Source organism: Poromitra crassiceps (assembly GCF_964638095.1).
Source record: "Poromitra crassiceps genome assembly, chromosome: 6".
In the NCBI taxonomy this organism is placed as follows: domain Eukaryota; kingdom Metazoa; phylum Chordata; class Actinopteri; order Beryciformes; family Melamphaidae; genus Poromitra; species Poromitra crassiceps.
In genome coordinates this window covers 32,018,548-32,040,982 of record NC_139627.1, presented here as the reverse complement: position 1 = coordinate 32,040,982, position 22,435 = coordinate 32,018,548, and the positions used below count along the sequence as shown (strand labels likewise).

General features: G+C 44.2%; 1 protein-coding gene across 1 annotated transcript in view; it reads left to right on the top strand.

Moving 5' to 3' along the window:
- Positions 1 to 1,690: 1,690 nt before the first annotated feature.
- Positions 1,691 to 22,435, top strand: part of LOC310777843 (ephrin type-A receptor 6-like) — a gene marked incomplete at both ends in the record, with an annotated part of 350,777 nt that continues 330,032 nt past the window's right edge. The window contains 3 exons of the mRNA XM_083638194.1: positions 1,691 to 1,734; positions 1,861 to 1,991; positions 21,178 to 21,242. Coding sequence (XP_083494320.1) covers positions 1,691 to 1,734; positions 1,861 to 1,991; positions 21,178 to 21,242 — 240 coding nt within the window. The remainder of the gene's footprint in view (positions 1,735 to 1,860; positions 1,992 to 21,177; positions 21,243 to 22,435) is intronic.

Below are 22,435 nucleotides of genomic sequence, written 5' to 3'. Positions count from 1 at the left end.
CTGGGTGGAGATGGGGTTTTAGAGAGAAAGGGGCACGGGAAAAGCGGGACCCAGTGGGTTGTACCCGGTTGCCTGCGAGAATTGGCACTGAAGGGGGTGCACGATGGCCCATACGGTGATCGTGGGCCCGAAGAGACACTCAGCCTCCTCCGTAGACATTTCTACTGGGGCAAACAAAAGGAGGACGTGCGGAGATACTGCAGTGCATGTGTTGACTGTGGAACACGGGGGGAAGACCGAGGAGAGTCACCCTGCGGAGGGCTAACCCCACTGGGGTTTGAGCAGGACTAATGTGCTTCAGATGGGACAGAAGCTTTAAAAGGGGGGATGGAAATAGTGGTTGAAGTGGGATAATGTGAGTAAGAAAAAAGGTTTAAATGAAGGTAATGGAAAAAGAATGATGTAAATGTTGGGGTTGTTGTCGAACTGAAATTATATGTGAGTTAAATGGGAAATGTGTATAAAAAAAGAGAATTGAAATGTGGGGAATTTAGAGGAATGGGGAAAGAGGAAGAAATGCAAATGGTGGTGGTGGAACGGAAATTGAAAAGTGTGCTGAAAAATAAGAGACAAATTGGGGGAATACAAAATGTTGTGGGGTGGTGTGTTTTGGTACAGGGGGATATGTGTGGGTTGTGGGTGTCAATGTGGGCATTGAGCTAGTGTTGGGTGAGGAGTATGTAACGTGTCTGGTAATCCAAGTATTACCTGTAATGTGATGTGCAACCTAGGTGTCTGGATTGTAGCTAGGAACTAATGTGTGCGGGTGTGTTCCTAGGGGAAACGGGGTATATAGGACCAGCGGCCGGGGTGCCGCAGGGAGTCTAGCTATGGAGCGAGCTGAGACCGGTTGTTGTGTCTAGAGCTAGCGGTGTGAAGCTAGCTGCTAGGAGCTAAAGAGCCTGTGAATAAAGACCCTGTACCAACTACAACTCTCCGTTCCTTGGCGTATCACCGATACGTTACAATATACACGTGTATCTATGGTTGCACCTCTGTGGTTATCTCCCCACCCCACCTGCAGCAGAGTGAAATAATAAGTACCCACACATTTCAGATGGGCTTTCTTTGGGCAAAATCTCACCAACTGCGCACTAATGCAAATCTATTTTGGTGGGGGAAATGGGAACCCCTGATTGAACCAATGGACGCACGCACGCACGCGCACACGCACGTACACACACACACACACACACACACACACACACACACACACGCACACACACGCCATTGCGTTGTCAGCTAACCCCCTCTAGTGCCGAGCATCCTGCACAGATGCGCACAGGCGCTGTACCGCCTCTCCCATCACCATCTCTCCCTACAGTGCGCGGCGCGGCGCGGCGCCCGGGCGGCAGACAGACCGCACGCGGCACAGGATCTCCACACCTGAACAGACGCACCGGATTCAAATGAGGCGAGACATTAAAACAACGCGAGAGAGACGGGGACTGCATGGGTTGGGGACTGAAGTCAGTGGAAAATCTTCAAAGTTGTTGTGATCTCACTCAGCGCTGTCTGTCACGCTGCTCCGACGTTAGCTACTTTCACTTTTCAGATTTTGGTGACTTATTTAACCACAACGTCCCCGTGACGCGCCGCCCGTCTGTGTGGACCGTCAAAAGTGACATTCAACGGCTCTATTTCAATCCGAACTGCACTTGACAGGCCGCCTTTTACACCAGGTAAAGCGATGGACTTCCTCATGTCGCCCCGCCGCCCGGCAGGCGTCCGCATGTGAGGAGGGACTGCTGGATCTTTGGTAGACCCACTCCTCCCTGCCCGTGCACCGTGCACCGCAGCCCGGGCTCGGGTAGAGACCCTCTCCTCTCTGCCCGTGTACGGCTCCTCCGGCTCGGGTAGCAGCAGCGCAGAGAGCCGGTGCGCGGTGGTGGATGTAGCCGCAGACATGCAGAGTTTCACTGGAGACAGATTTCTCCTCGTCTCGCTTTTCCTTTGGATTGCTCTCCTCCGCTCCAGCCACAGTAACCAAGGTGAGCAGCTCTCTATCACGGATGATTTTTCTCAACACTTTCCATATCAACGAGCGCTCATTTAGTCCACATTACAACCTCCCATTTGATGACATTTTTATATTAGCTGTTGGATACAATTTTGTCGAGAATCCCATATCTACTGTAGCCTATTGTATGCAGATAGATAACACGTGAATATGAACAAGCCATTCTTCCATTCTCTAATATGTTAACTAAATAGCCTACTAGTGAAGTTAATCAGTTTGCTTGGGATACCCTGGACCCGATGGTCTTCGGACCACACGTTGAGAACCACCACATCATCAACCGATCACATTCACTTTAGATAAAAACGAACCTGACTTTGTCCCCTGTCCTTTCAAGTAACGTTTTAACTAGACCCTCTTCCCACAGACTGGCCACTGTATAGGCCTATACTGCTATTAGCCCATTCTAAGATTGTCCCACAGAGATGAGTGGTTTCAAACAGCCAGTCGGTAAGATGCTACGCCACTGATCCTCATGTAGTATAGTGTAGTTTATTCATTTATTTAGTTAGATTATTATTATTTAGTTTAGGTGCCTTAGATTATGATTCTCTACCTTTTTCATATAGGGCACCTACTCCACCTAGTCCACATTAGAGCCATGGGACTCAAATGAGATTTTGTCTCTTGTCCCCAAATCCAAGAATATTTTATTTTTTTATTGACATAGTCTATAATTTTGTCCAGCATTCCATCATTATCTGTATTGTACTATGCTCATAACAGTCATTCTTCCACATTCTCTAATTCTATTCACTTCTTGGAAATTAAATAATGGTGAACTTTAACAGTTCATCCATTTGCTGGGGAACCCCTGGAGCCCCTCAAGGACCCCTGGTAGCTCCACGGACCCCGCGTTAAGAACTACTGCTTTAGATGAGTGACTAGAGGCCACTATTTTGCTCTTGCCTATATCGGTGGTTCACAATTAGGCTATTTAGTTCACAGAAGTTAACACAATTAGAGAATGTAGAAGAGTTATTTCTCAAGCTGCATCACAGATAGTCTTGTACATTAATTCTGGACAAAATCATATTTAGCAATAACAAATATTCTCAGATTTGGGTTTTACTGAGAGACAGAATCTCAGAGGGGGTCCGTCTGTGGCTCTAATGTGAACTAAATGAGGGGATATGAAAAGGTTTGATAACCACTGCTATAGGTCATTTCACTTATAATGGTGTGTATTATCAAATGAGGCGAGAGATGTGTGAGGATGTGGGAACTTAACCTCTAAGAGGATAGTCACAAAATACTAGCTGCACATCCCTGATTATAAGCTCATTAACATTGTCATTGTTAGTTATTTATATGGCCACACAGGAGGACACAGGACACAGTCAGGCTGAAGTGTGTGACCTAAAACAGCCTCCAGACCCACCTCAAGTTGTGTTATTTCACACTATTAGAGGTCAATGACTTGCCTCAGCCCAGCCGACACACACACACACACACACACACACACACACACACACACACACACACACACACACACACACACACACACACACACATTCACATTCACATTCACATTCATTGACATAATGTACGCCAGTCCCTAACCTTAACCGTCACAACCAAATGCCTAACCCTTACCCTAACCCAGTGATACTTAACCTGAGGCTAGTCTAGAGACAGATGTGGCTCCTTTATGGGTAGTTGTGGCTCTTTTAAGTCCTACTTAAAATACATAAATATCTAAAAAAAATAAAGGGAGGAAAGGGACTTTTTGGGATTGTGGCTCTTGCAAAGATTTTTGTTGTCAATGTGGCTCCTGAGTAGGGAAAGGTTGCGTACCACTGCCCTAACCTAAACCCAATCCTAAGCTAACCCTTAAAACCAAGTCTTATCCTTCAAACAGCCGTTTACTGTAGGTGTGTGAGAAAGTGAGGACCGGCCAAAACATCCTCACTTTCCTTTCATCCTTTCACTTTGTCCTCACTTCACAGGTATAAAACGCCTACCTACACGCCTATAACACCTATTGGTCATCGCCTACCTAAAGAATACCATCTTTCTAGTCAAGTGTGTGTGTGTGTGTGTGTGTGTGTGTGTGGGTCTGTGTGTGTATATGTATGTGTGTGATTGCTATGTGTGTAATGTAGCAGTGATTAGAGAGGCAGCCTCGGGGTTGTCGCCTCAAACTAACGTGCTTGTCACTTATTCTGAGATCATCGCTGCACTTCTGTGTTTATCTTGTATGTCTCTGTATGTGTGATTATATACGTACACACAACCACACATCTGTTTTGTGTTGTATTATATGTGTGTTTGTGATCATATACAGGACACATGTTGTGCTGTGTGTGTATGCAATTCTGTGGCTATGCACATGACTGCACGTCTGAGTTTTTGCTGTGTTGGCATATGTGTGCTGTCCACCTGTCCTTTTATATTATGTGTGTGTGTGTGTGTGTGGGGGGGGGGGGGGTACTTGTGTGTGTCTCTGTGCAGTGTTGCCAGATTGAGCAGAAAACTCCCAATCTGGCAACTTTTGATAACGTTGGGCAGGGAAAATGGCTAATAGGTTAAATTTGAGGGGTGTACCCGAATATTCGTATATTCATACATTGGGTTGGTATTTGGTTTCCAAATTTGGTATTCGGATATTCTATTTATGTGTTTCATTATGGTTTCGGGTTCTCCCTCCGTCCGTATGTCCGTCTGATGTTCATTAACGCAATATCTCAGGAACACTTTGACGGAATTTCATAAAATTTGACTCAAACGTCCACTTGGATTAAAAAATTAACTGATTCGATTTTGGTGGTCAAAGTTCAAGGTCACTGTGACCTCACAAACACCATTTTCTAGCTCGTTAACTCATTCAGGGCCAATGACGTCTTTGACGTCTTATCAGGAATAGCCCAGAGGGCCAATGACGTCTTTGACGTGTTTTTGTTTTTATTACTGCAGGGCGTAGTTTAAACACTTCCCCAGCCTGTCACATGGTATCAGGTCCCTATCATCTAAGACAACACGTGAACAAACACATACCGCAGCTGTTGTTTTGAAATTGAGCAGGAGGAATATCAGAAAACGATAAGGAGCTTGCCTTGTGCAGACAGGAGAAACCCCATTGAAACGCCCCTCGCGCGCTGCAGGAGCTGGTCGCTTTCCTGTGTGCCAGCCTTCCTGTGTGCCAGCCGGAGAAAACCGGAGAAAGTAATCCACAGATGCGTTTGATCATCGGAGGAATGAGGAAATGATCGATCAGCAGTGATCAGAGGGCGGTGAGGACGTGTTGAATAGCCGAGGGGAAAACGGGAAGGATGCAGGGAGAATATGACAGGGGGAGACATGGACGAGCAGCACACGAACAGCTAGGCAGGCAGAAGCCCGCTGCCCGTTCTCAAGAGCTTCATGAAATCGCTGGACTGCGTGCCCTCCAGTGTAGTGTCTCTGCTCCAGTGTTGCTCCTGGCCAATCCCGGCGCCACAGGGCGTGGTTATTGCTTATCCTATGTGGGGTTAGAAATCACGCAACGAAGGGGGATCGTGTGTGTGTGTGTGTGTGTGTGTGTGTGTGTCTGTGTGTGTGTGTGTGTGTGTCTGTCTGTCTGTCTGTCTGTCTGTCTGTCTGTCGGTGTGTCTGTCTGTCTGTCTCTCTGTCTGTCTGTCTGTGTGTCTGTCTGCACACTCACTCACACTGCTGTATTGTTGAATGTAAAAAAAAGCACTTCATGTGTATATATATATATATATATATATATATTTTTTTTTCATTTGTGTCATAACGAATAGTATTTACATGTCTGATGTCAATACAGTTCAAAATAAAAGAATTGAGAGCGAGTTCTGCTTGAGAATGTCTATTTTACAGAAATTGCATTTGCTCCTGTTTGTCATCTGAGAGAGAGACATTTTGGGTGAAAACAGGGTGTATATAAATGGATATAAGTAGAGTACAGAACATGCTAAAAGCTAACTTTTTTTTTCCTGGTGAACCCAGAGACGTACATCTTCATTTTGAGGTATTGCAAATCACTCTGGTGCTAATAGATAATTTACTGTGGGTCTTGAAAGATGACCAACAATTATGAAAATCTTTGGCCTGTGCTAAATATTGGCAGTCCTAAACTGGCCCTGAATGAGTTAAGGTGATATCTCAGGAACACCTTGACTGAATTTAGTCATACAGATTTGACACAGGGGGCGTGGAAAGGAAATTCAAATATGATCGCAGCCGCAGTCAGAGCGGGTCGGAGCCAATTGCAGAGCTTGCAGGGAGCAGAATGGGATTTCCATCCGGCACCGACTGAAATGGTCAGCACCAATGAGAGAGATAAGGCCATGTTCACATTACAGGCAAATCCGATTTGCTGCTAAAGTCATTAATCATCATTATCTTGATTGGTTTCCCAAATCTGATTTGGGAGTGTGTCCGCACTTGACGGAATTTCGTCACATTTGCCTCAAACGTCCACTTGGATTCAAGGATGAACTGATTCGATTCTGGTCGTCAAAGTTCAAGGTCTCTATGACCTCACAAACACCATTTTCTAGCTCGTTAACACAATATCTCAGGAACACCTTGACTGAATTTTGTCCCATTTGCCTCAAACGTCCACTTGGACTCAAGGATGAACTGATTACATTTTGGTGGTCAAAGCTCGATGTCACTGTGACCTCACGAACGCCATCTTCTAGCTCGTTAACGCTAAAGTGTTTTGACAGCAGAGTCCCTGATTGGCCGGTTATGTTGTCAACCTGATTGGCTCGATTACATTCTAATTTCGCATTTTTGTGTCACGTATACATATATCCAGGCTGGTAAGCAAGCTCAAGGTCCTGGGACTAAACACAGCAATGTGTGACTGGGTCCTGGACTTTCTGACAGACCGCCGCCAGGTGGTGAGAGTGGGCAACCTCACCTCCTCCCCACTGACCATCAGCATAGGAGCGCCCCAGGGATGCGTCTCCAGCCCCTTCTGGTACCACCTCTACACCCACGACTGCGTGGCGACTCAAATCTCTAACACCATCGTGAAGTTTGCAGACGACACAGCAGTCGTGGGGCTTATCTCCAGGGGCGACGAGACGGCCTACAGAGAGGAGGTGAAGGCCCTAGAACAGTGGTGCCAGGACAACCACCTCTCTCTGAACGTCTCCAAGACCAAGGAGATCATTGTAGACTACAGGAGGGGGGGGGGGGGGGGGGGTGCACACCCCCCAATCACCATCAACGGCACAGTGGTGGAAAGGGTGGACAGCTTCAAGTACCTGGGAGTCAACATCCACCAGGACCTGACATGGGCCGGTCACACCGCCACTGTTGTCAAAAAGGCCCAACAGCGACTACACGGACTCAGGCGCCTAAAGAAATTTGGGCTAAGGCCAGAAATCCTTAGGGACTTCTACAGAGGCACCATTGAAAGCCTGCTGACTGGCTGCTTCACCACCTGGTACGGGAACTGTACCACCATGGACCGCAGGGCGCTACGAAGAGTGAGACAGCGGCCCAGCACGCAACAGGATGTGAGCTGCCAGAACTGCAGGAACTATATAACCAGCGGTGCCTCAGGAGGTCCCTGAAGATCATCAAAGACACAAACCATCCCCACAACACCCTGTTCTCCCTGTTACCCTCAGGGAGAAGATACAGGGTCCCAAAAGCACGCACATATCGCTTGAGGGACAGTTTCTTCCCACAGGCCACGAGACTCCTTAACATACACAAATAGTGTAGTAGCTGTACTGTACCGCACTGTAGATGCTACCATTATGTATGTCTAATGTTTAATTGTATGTTTAATTAGGTATATGCTATTTGCACCTGTACGTCAAATACGTCGAATTTAAAATGTTTAAGTACGTCCAAAGTATGCACATGACATGTGCACCTATGTGCAGTGAATATGCCACTGTCTCTGACTCACTCTACTGCCTTATTGCTTGTTGTGCCCTTGTTGTACTCATATGCCCTGTTATATTTGTACTATGTTGTAAACGGAGTTCACAGCACAAGAATTTCACACGTGATACTTGTACTACGAAGTGACACTAAAAATCTTGAATCTTGAATCCATATTAGTTTTGTCATGATACCAAGATTTTTTACTGCGATCAGCGTTTCCGTTATCCTGTATTTGCCGGACTTTCAGACAGGCCCAGGTGGAGCCTGAAAAGGTGTGTTTTTAGTCTTTGCCGAAAGATGGGCAGTGATTCAGCCATCCTGACCGAAGGGGGGAGCTTGTTCTACCATTGTGGTGCCAGGGACGAGAAGAGTCGCGATCGTGATGAGCGACTTTTGAGCCCACGTAGCGGTGGAGGGGCGAGGAGACCTGCACAGGTGGAGGAGCGGAGGGAGCGGTGTGAGGTTTGGAACCTGACCATAGATTGTAGATAGGAAGGAGCTGTCTGGTGTACTGCCCTGTAGGCCAGTACCAGTGTCTTGAATGTGATGCATGCCGAGATGGGAAGCCAGTGAAGAGAGATGTGATGAGATCATTTAGGTTGATTGAACACCAGACGGGCTGCAGTGTTCTGAATGAGCTGTAGTGGCCGAATGTCAGAGGCAGGTACTAGCCTCAGGTACTAGCCTGGCCAGAAGAATGTTGCAGTAGTCCAGGCGAGAGATGACAAGTGACTGGACCAGGAGTTGTGTCACTTCCCTCCTGAGAAACGAATGGATTTAGCAGATGTTGTACAGGGAGAACCTACAGGAGCTGTCGCTGCGATGTAGGCTGAGCAGGGCAGCTGGTTGTCAACGATCACCCCGATGTTCTTAGCTGTTTGAGAGGGTAGCACAGTAGTGTTGTCAATGGAGATGGAGAGGTCTGAGATGGCAGTCTTTCCCTGGGAGGAAGAGTGGCTCTGTCTTACGAAGAGTGAGCTTGAGGTGGTGAGCAGACATCTGGTCACTGATGTCTTTTGAGGCATGCAGAGATGCGTGCCTCGATTTGGGTGTCTGAGCGGGGGAAGGTCGTCAGCATAGCGGCCCAGGACTGAGCCCTGTGGGTAGGGCTGTTCGATTTTGCCTAAAACTAAACTTTTTCTCTCAAAACTTGATTTTCGATTTTGAATTTTAACTTTTAATACTATTATACTTCTCTAAACATTTGTTGCCCTGCAGAGCTCTTTTTTTTTTCTCTTTTTTTCATAAGTGACAATTTATGCTTTTACTCTGAAGGCAGAACAACCCAACTTCCTTAGCTTGTCGCTGCTATGCCTAACTTCCTGGCTGTTGCTTGCTAACCTGCAGTCACAGGTATGCAGGGAACTGCTATAGCAGTTAGGGGGAAATTCAGACAGACAGGGTGAGTCAGCTGAGGCTGGTAACTTACAGCCATGAAGCAGCAGAAGCAGAATCTATCAGTACTCAGTGGCCTCACGTGTTGTTTTGTTGTTATGTGAACTGCAACATTTCATCGTCCGGTGATAACGTCTGTGTTCGTGTGCGCGCGTATGTGTGTTGTGGCAATCGTTATCTTGTAGGCTAAAGCCCGCAGTGCAACACGCTGCGCTCAGTGCTGCTCACACTGTGCTTTTTGGAGGTGTTGAAATAAGTCCATTGTGCTGCTGTCTTTAGTAGCCAGTAGTCACAGCCTCCAGAGAGAGAGCGGGGAGAAGGGATGAGTAGCAGCATGCGTACATGAGAGAGAGCCGCCCCGCCGTAACGTAATTACATTACCCTAGTTAAAGTGTAAATCGATTTGACGATTTTAATTTTTTTAACATCGTCCTAACTAATAATTCGATTACGATTCAAAATCGATTTATCGAGCAGCCCTACCTGTGGGACACCGATGCTAAGAGTGCATGATCTGAATAGGGATCCTCTCCATAAGACCTGGTATGAGCGGTTAGAGAGATAGGAAGCACAATTTGAGTTGTATTAAAATACGCTCAAATTACATTTCCACAGAGCTCCTCCTATTAAATAACCTAAATTAATATTTTGCTACTGTATGTTATGCTGGGCAGACCTTGGCGAAGCCATAATATTTAACTATGGTCGCAGCTCTGCCTAACTTCCTGTCTGTTGCTAGCTAACTCGCAGCTTCAGATTCACAGCCCTAATTATGGGTATTTTATAGTGGACTATAGTAAATCAAATTAACAGTTGAGAATTCTGACACTAGTACAAAATGGCCAACACACTATAAAGTCCACTATTTCTGTATAGGGACAGGTTTCAAACAGGGCTATGTCACTTATAGAAGCTGCTGCATCGCTTACAAAAAAGTATGAGTCAAATCATAGTGTGATTGTGTGAATCATGCTTTTGGTTGGCTAAATAAATCCCACTAAGACCCGGGATCTGGGAACCTTTCCCAAAAGCAGCAGTTTGAAGGCAGACAGCTGCAGCACACCATGGTCTACACAGGTGCTGCCAGTACACACACGACTCCAGCTCTGAAATACACATCCAAAGATTTCAACTGATTATATTGATTTGAGTGGACAGCTGATTAAAAGCGCTGGCTGCTGTAGTTCTCTCAGTAGCGCCCCCTGCAGAGCAGAGAGCTCAATGATACCCAGACAGACAGCCGCCATCACCTCACTGTCGAGGGAAATCAATCAACCAGTCAATTCAGACTCAGAGGAATGTTAACGCTGTACCTTTTGACTTGTACGCCTGTGTGTGTGTGTGTGTGTGTGTGTGTGTGTGTGTGTGTGCGTGTGTGCGTGTGTGCGTGCGTGCGTGCGTGGCACCCTGCTTCCTACCCCCATACTTTGGCCCCCTTGCTCGGATCACACTGTGCACACTGTCAAAGAGGACAAGAACACACACTGTGCACACTGTCAAAGAGGACAAGAACACACACTGTGCTGTCAGCCTGGTTGCCAAAATAAAATGTCAGCATTGTACTTTCCTACAATCCACAGATACATCAACATTTCTGAAGCAAAATACATTGCAGCCGAGCGGGCTTAGCCAGAGACAATTCAGACAATTCAAAAGTCTGATGGCGCCGTGATACTGTGATGTGGTCACAGGTGTGTGTTTATAGAGTATTTTACAACGACTTCCAATCACAATCAAGGAGCGGAACTATCCATTTTATAAGATGTATTATGATGTCTTATGATGTTGAACGTGTGGTTTGGTTTGTTTGATCTTGGAGATGTGTTGAGGATGCTGTCATGCCTGTCAGATTGCCTCGGCTATGGATAGTCTTCAATTTCACAGCATATCGTCCCCTCATCTGTCGACAGCCCCGGGCTTTGTTTACACCCCCCCCCATCCCCCACCGCCCACTCAGATCAATTGTCTCAAGTCCCTGTTCATTTCTCGAACACTATTGTTTGTCCTTGTTTTTACAAGACTTTCTATTTACCTCTATCAATTAGGGCTGTGCCGATTCACTTATCTCCCGATTCGATACTATCACGATACTTGGGTGCCGATTCGATATATATTGCGATTCTTAAGTATTGCGATTCTACGATTATTGCGATTCGATATTACGATTTATTGCGATTTTTGTTTATTTTTTCTTTTCTTTTTTCAGTTTGTTTTTTTACACTAGATTAGAACATGGGAAAAGTTGAATCATACACTTCTAGAGACTGTATATTATAGCATGAGTAGGGCTGGGCGATATAGATAAAAAGCATATTGATATAACATCTTTCATATCAGTCTATATCGATAATTATTGATAATTTTAATTAATAAACAAAAAACATGAGAAGAAAAAGGTTGCATTTAGCCACTTTATTTTGAACCACCTTATTTTCAAGGCACACAGGTAGGTCTAATTTGTCACACACACACAGACATGAGTGCAACTGCAAGCAGTAATTTACAGACATGGTGACGTTTTACTTTGATGACAGCCTAACGTTAATAATAATAATAATAATAATAACTTTATTTATAGAGCACCTTTCACAGACCGAAATCACAAAGTGCTTTACAAAGCAAAAGAAAATACAGAGAATACAAATTAGAATCGAGAATAAAAATAGAGGTCACTGAACTAGTGTTCAGGACAGTAAACAATACTGCAAAATATCCTACACAATACAAATGGACCACGTTGTTAAAGATACATCTTTCAATAAAACATCAACAATCAACAATCAACAATCAATTGATGCAGGGCAAGATCTGCATCAATCTTTGAAAGCCTCTTTAAACAGGTGAGTCTTTAGGAGGCGTTTAAAGGACTCCACAGAACCAGCCGATCTAAGGGGCGGAGGCAGGCTGTTCCACAGTTTAGGGGCCATGGCCTCAAAGGCTCGGTCGCCACGGGTCTTGAGGCGTGTCCGAGGAACCTGAAGCAGGTTTAGATCATTGGATCTGAGGGAACGAGCAGAAGTAAGGGGGTGAAGTAGGTCCGAGATGTAAACAGGTGCCTGAGAGTGTAATGCTTTGTAGGTGAGGGTGATGATTTTGAACTGGAATCTATAGGCAACAGGTAACCAGTGAAGTGACTTGAGTACCGGGGTGATGTGACAACTCCTGTTTGACCTGGTAAGCAAGCGCGCGGCAGCATTTTGGATGGCCTGCACGCGGCGTAGAGCGGATTTACTGAGCAGTGGGAAAAGAGCATTGCAGTAATCTAATCGTGACGATATAAAGGCGTGAATCAGCATTTCCATCTCAGGAAGAGAGAGTGTGGATCGAAGTTTGCCAATATTTCGTAGGTGGAAAAAACATTTTTTAGAGAGCTGTTTTATATGGACGTCTAGTGAAAGAGAGTGGTCAAAAAAGACCCCTAGGTTACGTAGGCTAGGGCGGACGGCAGAGGAGAGAGGGCCAATCCTATTTTTTATCGTGGATGTGACACTATCCGGAGCGATAATGAGCACCTCGGTCTTGTCCTTATTTAGCTGCAGGAAATTTTCAGCCAACCATGCATTGATCGCACTAATACAGTCTAGAAGTCTGGAAATCTGACCTATCTCGTTTGGTTTGAAAGAGAAGCGGAGCTGGATATCATCAGCATACAAATGATATGAGATATCAAAACTGTGGATTAGTCTCCCCAGTGGAAGCATATACGTTCCAAATAGGACAGGCCCCAGGATCGATCCCTGTGGGACCCCACAGAACAGGGGAGCGGAAGAGGAAACAAAATTATTTATCTGTACACTAAAGCTGCGACCTGATAAAAAAGACCTAAACCAATCTAAGGCAGTGCCTGAAATGCCCACCCAGTCACGAAGCCTATCGATCAGGATAAGGTGGTCCACAGTGTCGAAAGCGGCACTGAGATCTAAGAGAACTAAAATCTGGTACTCTCCAGCATCGGTGGACATAAGCAGCTCATTTGTTACCCTCAGCAGGGCGGTCTCAGTGGAGTGCCCCGGCCGAAATCCAGATTGAAATTTGTCGTAGATGTTGTGCATCACCAGCACCTCAGTGAGTTGCTGGGCGACTACTTTTTCTAAAATCTTAGATAAAAAAGGGAGTTTTGAAATGGGTCTATAGTAGGGGTGTCACAATATATCGTCCCACGAAATTTCGCGATAGTAAAACGTCACGATATGTATCGTTGAGATGAAATCTCATATCGTGATTTTTTTTTTTTTTTTTTTCTTTTTCCAAAAATAGACAAAGAAACGTCTTTGTTTGTTGAAGTTCAATGTGTGGAAAGTAGTTCAGTTGAACAAGTCTCTGAAGAGACACATGAGAAGTTATACAGGAGAGAAACCATTCAATTGAGTTTCTGGCAAAACTGTTTACTTGACAGGAAAAACTGAAGATGCATAAAAAATAGACTAAGAAAAGTATTGTTGTTTGAGTTTGAAGAAAAACTGAAGATGCATAATGAGAATTTATACTGCTGAGAAACCTTTTAGTTCAAAGTAAATCTAAGTGACGGTGTAACTCATTCTATTTCAAGATAAGCCTTAAAAAATATTGTTAAAATCGTATCGTATCGTATCGTTATCGTGAACCCAGTATCGTGATACGTATCGTATCGTGAACTGAGTGTATCGTGACACCCCTAGTCTATAGTTTTTAGGCACAGAGGGGTCAAGGTTTGGTTTTTTTAAGATTGGCTGTATGGAAGCGTGCTTGCCGTAGGATGGGGCGTAACCTGACGACAGTGATGTTGCCAGCCTTCTAAAAGAACGTTTGGTAACGTGTATTCCAGGGTTGTAGTGTTAACGTTAGGTGAATCAGAGGTGTGGAAAAGCCTGGGTTTTGCTGCTACAAATATGCCATAGGCTGTAGGGCTGGAGGGCGACTGCGCTGGGGACCGCGCGCCGGTGGTTGGACGAGAAAAAGCCTTGCCTCGCTGAAAATGCGGTACATTTCTCCATATCAGTTTTATATACGCATCAAGACTCTCCGCCCAAGCAGAAGACATAAAGTCATAAGCTGTGTGCTCAATAGATGACACAATTAGTTATTCTTCCTGTCGCAAAGTACAAGTAAATCCTTTCCAACAGTTCAACTTTGTCTCTGCTGACAGAAGCGAATTGAGCTGCGGATGCCATTCCGTAAAGTAACGTTGCAGACGTCCGTATTTGTGAAATTGGTGTCTTAACATTAACGTTAATTTCCCGGGCGCTTATTAATAGATAGGATACATGTTGACACGTTACGTTAACACGAATTGAAACTCAACCACATCGAATTATTTGTAACGCCGGGTGAGATCAAACGAGTGGCGTCAGCGGAGGACCAAAATGCGAGACTCAATCATTAGCCAGGAATGGGTCTCGCGCTACTTTTTCTTGCTAAAATAAAGCTGATAATGTACAATTTGATTCAAGGGGGGGGAAACCCTTTCAGAGTACAACACAAACTGTCTATTTTCCTGCAACTCGACAGTGCTGCAGCCAGGAAATGTCGGGACTCTCGGCTCTGGATCAAGGGATATGATTTGCTGTGTGTGAGTGGGGGCGGGTCATGGGGCGGGTGCACTCGGAGTTTGTCTGTTAAATGATTGGCTATTTCCGTGTCACTTGTACTAACAAGGTACATGGTTGGCTGTATGAGCCACGGAGCAGAGGGAAGCGCTCTATGTGATTGATGAAAGTGGGAGCATTTCATACATAAACAGAAAAAATGCGATTATCGATTCTGGAATAAAAGATCGATTCAAAAAATCGTGACATTAAAAATCGCGATACTTAGGTGAATCGATTTTTTCTCCCACCCCTACTATCAATGTCTGGGGATTGAGGCTTGCATAAATTTTCTTTTGCTCGTAAATGAAAAGGTTTGGTAACACTTTAGCTTAAGGTACACATATTCACCTTATAACATGCACATTACAGTAGTAGCATGTTGTCTCTTTATTAGTCATTATAAAGCTCTTATGAATGCCTTATTCTGCATGACCATATTTGCCAACTACTAGGAAATTAACTAAGACTGGTTGTCATTTTAATTCCATCCAGTGAATGAAGCAATGAACCTTATGTAGTAAATCAAAGAGCGGGGGAAGCTCTCTGACTCAGAGAAACCCTGCCTGGCCTGCCGCGGCTCAGACAGCCTGGTGGAGACAGTGGGAGGAGCCTCAGTGTTCAGGAAATGCAATTTCGTTCCGGGCGAACAGTACCCGATTTTGTCCACAGGCACCGCTACAATCAACACAAAGTGAAAGTTCCATTGTAGCTGCTTTAATAGTGTCCAAATAACTGTAAATGAAGTCTAACTTCAGAATGTGTCGCCCATTCTAAAGTCAGGTCTTGCTCATAACTAATTCAAGACATTTTTAACAACCACACTGGTTCTTTATTCTGATTTACCATTTGTATGCCTCCGCCAGCGGGTTGTCCGTCCGTCCGTCCGTCCGTACGTACTGTATGTCCGTCCGTCCGTCCGATGCCTTGACGGAATTTCATCAAATTTGCCTTAAACATCCACTTAGACTCAAGGATGATCGGATTAGATTTTGGTGGTCAAAGGTCAATGTCACTGTGACCTCACGATCCCCATTTCCAAGCTCTTTAACGCGATAGCTCAGGAACACCTTGACAGAATTTCTTCCAATTTGGCTCAAACATCGACTTGGACTCAAGGATAAACTAATTAGGTTTTGGTGGTCAAAGGACAAAGGTTAAGGTCACTGTGACCTCACGAATGACATTTTCAAGCTCGTTAACGCGATATCTCAGGAACGCCTTGACATGATTTCTTCAAATTTGCCTCAAATGTCCACTTGGACTCAAGGATGAACTGATTAGATTTTGGTGGTCAAAGTTCAAGGTTACTGTGACATCACGATCGCTCGTTTCATGCTCGTTAACGTGATATCTCAGGAATGCCTTGACGGAATTTCATCTAATTTGCCTCAAACTTCCACTTGGACTCAAGGATGAACTGATTACATTTTGGTGGTCAAAGGTCAAGACTCAAGGTCACTGTGACCTCACAAAGCTCACTTAAGCCATATCTCGCACCTTGACAGAATTTCTTCACATTTGGCTCACACATCCAAGTCTGGACATACATGGATGTCGACTGTTCACTTGTTGGCGGAGGCATACATGTATATCCGCGGTGCGGTTGTTTTTCAATAAAAAAAAATTGTACTCACTACAGTTTTATCTAGAACCATTATTCTGATTAAAGAACTCCTCCAGAACCATCCTTTTTCTGGGTTAACTTTCATATCTTCTAGGCAGCACCTCTAGATACACACCTGAACGGCTTCTTCCCCTAATTTGCATGGTGCAGCAGCAGGTGTGTGAGGCTGTCTGTGGCTGTCTGTTGTTGGGCATGTCTGTGGTTATTTTGGGCTGTTTGTGTGGCCTGTGAGCCTGGAGGCTGGACAGATGTCATCATTCTACCTCAGCTCCGGATATTTATGAGTCGGCCGGCTCCTCTTCTATTTATATCTCCCCCTGGAGGTCCCTGAGGACCCCCGCACCAGGAGGCCTCTGTGGGATCCCTACAGAGAGAGAGAGAGACACACACACACACACACACACACGCACATGGGGGGGGGGGGGGGGGGGGACAGAGACACACACGGGGGGGGGGGGGCGGGGGCGGGGGTACACACAGACACAGAGAGAGGGAGATAGAGATAGACAGAGAGAGAGTGAATGGATGGATATCTCAGACACATGCACTGTAAACTGGCAGGCAGGCTATTCAGTATGCATAAACCAAGACACACGCACACACACACACACACACACTCGATTAATTGGTCATGTTTTTTTTCAAAAATGTTAATAGAATAATAAACGAACAAGACAAACGGACTCAGACACAGGAAAAGAAAAAAGACAAAAATACATCATTGACATTTGGCATTGTTAACGTGGTGCTACCAGCCGCAAAATGTGCTTATGTGCTTGTGAGGGATATTACGCATAGGACCCCACCCAAGGGGTCCACAGGAAACCAACCAGGCAAACTGTCCATCACCCCTAACCTTAGTCACTGCTCACTAATCATTTTTAACCTCGTCAAAGTAGCCCAGAAACGGGTCCCAAATAGTTGAGAACGTTCTAAGCGAGTTGGTTCTCAGGAACCTGAGTCTCTCCATCTGTATAACATAAACCATGTCCATCAGCCATACTTGAAAAGAAGGTGAAGAGGAGGACTTCCATTCCTTCAGGATGAGTCTTTTGGCGACAGTTGTCGCCAGTGTCAGAGATTGTTGCACAGCTGTAGGGAAGTTCAGAGAGGACTCCGAGCAGCCGAAGATGGCGAGTTCTGCCTCCGGCTGTAGGGTTATTTTGTAGGCCTTAGAGTACCAGTCAAATATTTTGGCCCAGAATCCATTAATTGGTCATGTTAACAATCAATTAATCATTATTAAAAAAACTGCTTTTAACGTACAAAATGCGGGTTTCAAGTAGGGATGCACCGATTGCCATTTTCTTGGCCGATTCCGATTTCCGATTTTTGAATAGTCTGACTTGCCGATACCGATTTTTGCCGATTCCGATTTTTTTTTCTAAAAACAACAATTGACAGCTTACACAAACGTTTTTGTAACTTTGTTTAAAAATTAAGATTCATAGAACAATTCTTACATCTAATGGGGATCCAAATAAACAAATAAACAATTCTTATCATTTGCATGAAGTAGGACCTTCTCACTCAAACACATCTCAAAATAAAAGTGTTCCAGGTTAGGCTACTGGACAGAGCTTTTTTGTGCAAATACAATGAATACAAAAATTAAATTAAATCCAATAGCCTATATCCCACAGCTATCATGCATTTACTTTTCCAAAAGAAAACAGGTGCAACAGAACATCAAAATGATCCATGGACAAGGAGTTTATAGACTGGCTCCAGACCAGTCCTCTTGAGTAGAGGGGAAATGAGTTTATGAGTTACAGTAACGATCTTCAGTCTGAATATCAGGCGGAGTTTACACACAGTCCGAAGTTTGGTATGCGTATTTTTATCTGCCATCCGAAAAAATATCGTCACGCACAGAAAACGTTGCACACTTGTGAGTCTGATGCATTTTTATTATTATGTCCGTCGTTCTCATGTCATTCTATTTGCAATACGAAACAAATAGTCTCTCCTGTATCCACGTCACGTTACAACATGACTTGACAGGCTGAGGCAGCAGCGCTGATGTGGAATGGAAAAGCAGGTCGGGGAATGGTTATACTCGACACAATGCTCGCGTTCACCTCGCCAAGCCGGCTGTGCGCGGTGGCGGGTTGCTGGAGCACCGCTTCCCGGGGAGAGAGAGCAGAGAGAGAGGGGCCAGTGAGGTGAAGCGAGCCGCTCTGACTGGACTCCAGCCGAGCGGGACACGGCCGCACCTTTGTCTCCACGGCTTATTTTCGACTTGCATGTGTGACAAACTGCGAGCTTTGTCTACTTCACTGACGGTGAAAAAAATCCACAACGAGGAAGGTATGCTGGCGTGTGTGGTGTGGTGGCTGGGTGCCTGTCTCGGTGCTTTGGGGTGCGCGCACGTCATGTGAAAATCGGCTCACAGAATCGGCTATTTAGAGTGACCGGAACAGATCACCGATCGAGGCCGATCACGTGAAAATCGGCCATTTCCGGTCACGTGCCGATCGATCGGTGCATCCCTAGTTTCAAGTGGTCAAGTACTATCCGATTGCAATCTGATCACAGAAAATGCATGTTAGTGCCAGGTGTAAATGGTCTCGCAGTTGTAATAACTAGCTACCCCAGAGGATCGATGTTAATGGAGATTTATTCAGGAAATATTGTCACTAATATAGATTTGTGTTTGGGTGATGAGCCCCCCAGGGGCCACTTACAATACTTTAGATGGACTGACTGACACTCAAAACTCACTCATTGTCCAAATTTGTTTGAAATCGCTGTCAGAATTAGATGCATGCGACCCAGGGCTCAACATGTTTTGATGGGCAGACGGCTGCTCAAGGAAAAGTCTAATGACTAATCTTTTGGCTATTTACGATCAGATTGGGTGGGAATGATTACTCATAGGCTGTGAGAGAAAATTATAGCTTTTAAACAAGGCCCCAGGGCCTGGAGTTGATTTGTTGCATGTTTTACAAGCTATCACTGACAGAATACTGACTCCTTTCTTACATCTCAAATATCTTTCTTACTGTACATCTCTACAGCAGCAGATTCACTGTCTTGTCATTATGACTGTGTTCATACATAGGGGGATTTGGCACATTTGACAAGATGACCAGATTGGGGCCATGTAACATTTATGGATTTTGAGAATGCAACAGGAGCTGTGTCTACGGTGTATTTCCGAATGTGATAACAAGCCTATGTAAATCCAGATTATTATCAGTAGTGTGAGGAGCCCATATCTTTTCACTGTAAATCATTTCTTTGTTGCCAGAGACACTCTCCTCTTGAATTATCAAATCTACTGTCCTTGAGAGCAAGAAAGAAAAATAGTCACGGATGGCAATATTTTTAGAGTGGAATTTTATGTTTTGTAAATCTACCTGGAGGGTGAGAGTCAAGTGACATTGATATGTTTGTTATTGTGTATGTTAAAGTACAGGAAAATACAGCACCAAACACCAGAATTTACATATATGTACCGTATACTATGGTATTTGCACATGCAGAAGGATTGCACAATGCACATACATATTTTATGTATTTAATATTACAGTATTTAGCATATTGAGTGTAATGAAGGGCTGGGTATCGTTTACAAAATTATGATACCAGTACTCTTAACTAAAATGATACCGATACCAATAGAGTAGGCTACTTCATTCAATACTATTTTGAATGTTTTGGTGGCATCTCAGAATGGTGAACTGCCAACTTCATTACATACACCGTGCTTGACTTCACCACGACAGACTGTATGGGTCGTAGCTGCTTCGGTAGTGGACGAATCACACATCGCAATAAATTGAAGGCTGGAACGAACGAAGAATTGAACGCTTGTGGTGATTGGCTGTGAGCAAAACCATACAAATAGTTATTTTGATACTAGTTTCGATACTAGGGGTGTCAAAATTAATCGTATAATCGATGCATCGCGATGCGGTCGTGTGAATCGAATCGAATCGTTGACAGATGAATTGTTGAGTCGTTTATGTTTAAATTTCTGTTGACATTCAGATTTTAAAGCACTTTAAAGTAAAAAAGGGACTTGATATTTATCTGACTGCTTGTATTAATTGATGAAAAAGTAGCCATGTGCGGTAATAGTACAGAAAATTGAGGATTTGATACTGCTGGAGCTGTATCGAGATGCCTCGTCGAATCGAATCGAATCGTTGACAAATTAATCGTAATCGAATCGAATCGTGAGGCCAGTGAAGATTCACAGGCCTATTCCATACTACGGTACTTGGTACTGGGTTATTTCAGTCGATACCTTAAACTTTAAGGTTGATACCTTTTAAGGCTTAAAGGTATCAAGTACCGATATCCAGCCCTAAATGATTTTTTTTTTCATGAAATAGGACTGGTCCAAAACAGGATGTATCTGTGATGATCCCATCTCATGGGCAGTCAAAGTCATGGGAAGAAGAGGAGCTTCTTGTGAGTGAGATTGAAATAAAGCTGTGGATAGGAGAGGATGGCACGGAGGAAATGGACTGTTAACAGCAATCTGACTGCAATCCATCAGTGCCGAAATTGTGTCACAAGTGGCAAAAGATGCCGCTCCCACTGTATCTGCCACACTCATAAATATTCATCCGAGAAACTCATTTCTGTTAATAACAACCTAAATGAACACATTTATGACTGATACTTCAATTTCCGGGGTGAAAATAGGCCTTTTTGTGCGATGACAGATTGCTAATGGTTGTATTTTCCCTTTCCCATTTCAGTGGTGCTGCTGGATACCACGTCTGTGCTTGGAGAGCTGGGATGGAAGACGTATCCTCTGAACGGGGTAAGGATATGCTCTGCTCCCAGTTATTGCCTTCTGTCTGTCTGTGTGTCTTATTCAAAAGGCAGAGCCATGGCTAAACAATCTGATTATATCATTGATATCGATGTTAACAGGCCAGTCTGTTTTAACATTCTGATCATAGTTTTTCTGCAGACCCCTCTGTATGTCTGTCTGTGTGTCTAGATGGGAAATAACATGGAGAGATAATGAGCCGAGGTCTCTGAGGAGGCTTCCCCTGTCCCGTTCAATATTCTTCCTTCTGTCAACTCTCTGTCGGGCCGTAGAAATACAGTATAATTAACTCTTTCAGTGTTACTCAAAGTCATAGAAATACAGTATAATTAACTCTTTCAGTGTTACTCAAAGTCATAGAAATACAGTATAATTAACTCTTTCAGTGTTACTCAAAGTCATAGAAATACAGTATAATTAACTCTTTCAGTGTTACTCAAAGTCATAGAAATAGAAATTAAATTATATATATATACGGTATATATATATATACACACACACACACACACACACACACACGTGTGTGTGTGTGTGTGTGTGTATATATATATATATATATATATATATATATATATATATATATATATATATATATATATACATACATACATATATAATGATGGCGTGCATTTTTCTGGGATCTATACCAAACAAACAAGCATGCTCCCTTACCTCTGGAGAATAATGATTTGTAGGCCGGGGCATCTCTGTAGCACCACAATGCTTCATTTAATGCTATGTTGTGACACATTTTACATTTATATGAAACAAAAGTATAAATGATGAATTGTTAAGAGATGTTAAGGTCACCTTGTAGACTGGTCAACAAAGTCCAGAGTCAAAGCCAAAAATAATCACAAGTAAATTTTCCAGCTCCAGGAGAGCATGAAAAAGCGAAATTCAGTGTAAAAGCAAAAGAAGTAGAAGAAAAAAAAAGTGACTCCATAAAGTGGATGTGTCTGCGTCTCAGCCTCGGCTGCCTCTCAGGCACCAGAGAAACAGGGAGTGAATGTACCTTAGTCAGTATTTTTGGGCAGTCAGCTATACTTCTGAGTAATTCCATTTTGTTCTGGCAGTAAGTGCTGCCAGTCCCACAGCAGTGTCTGGTCCAGCTGCAAACAGAACATGGGAAAAGCAACGAGTTCTAGACGGAAGGTATCGCCATCACATACTGTAATATA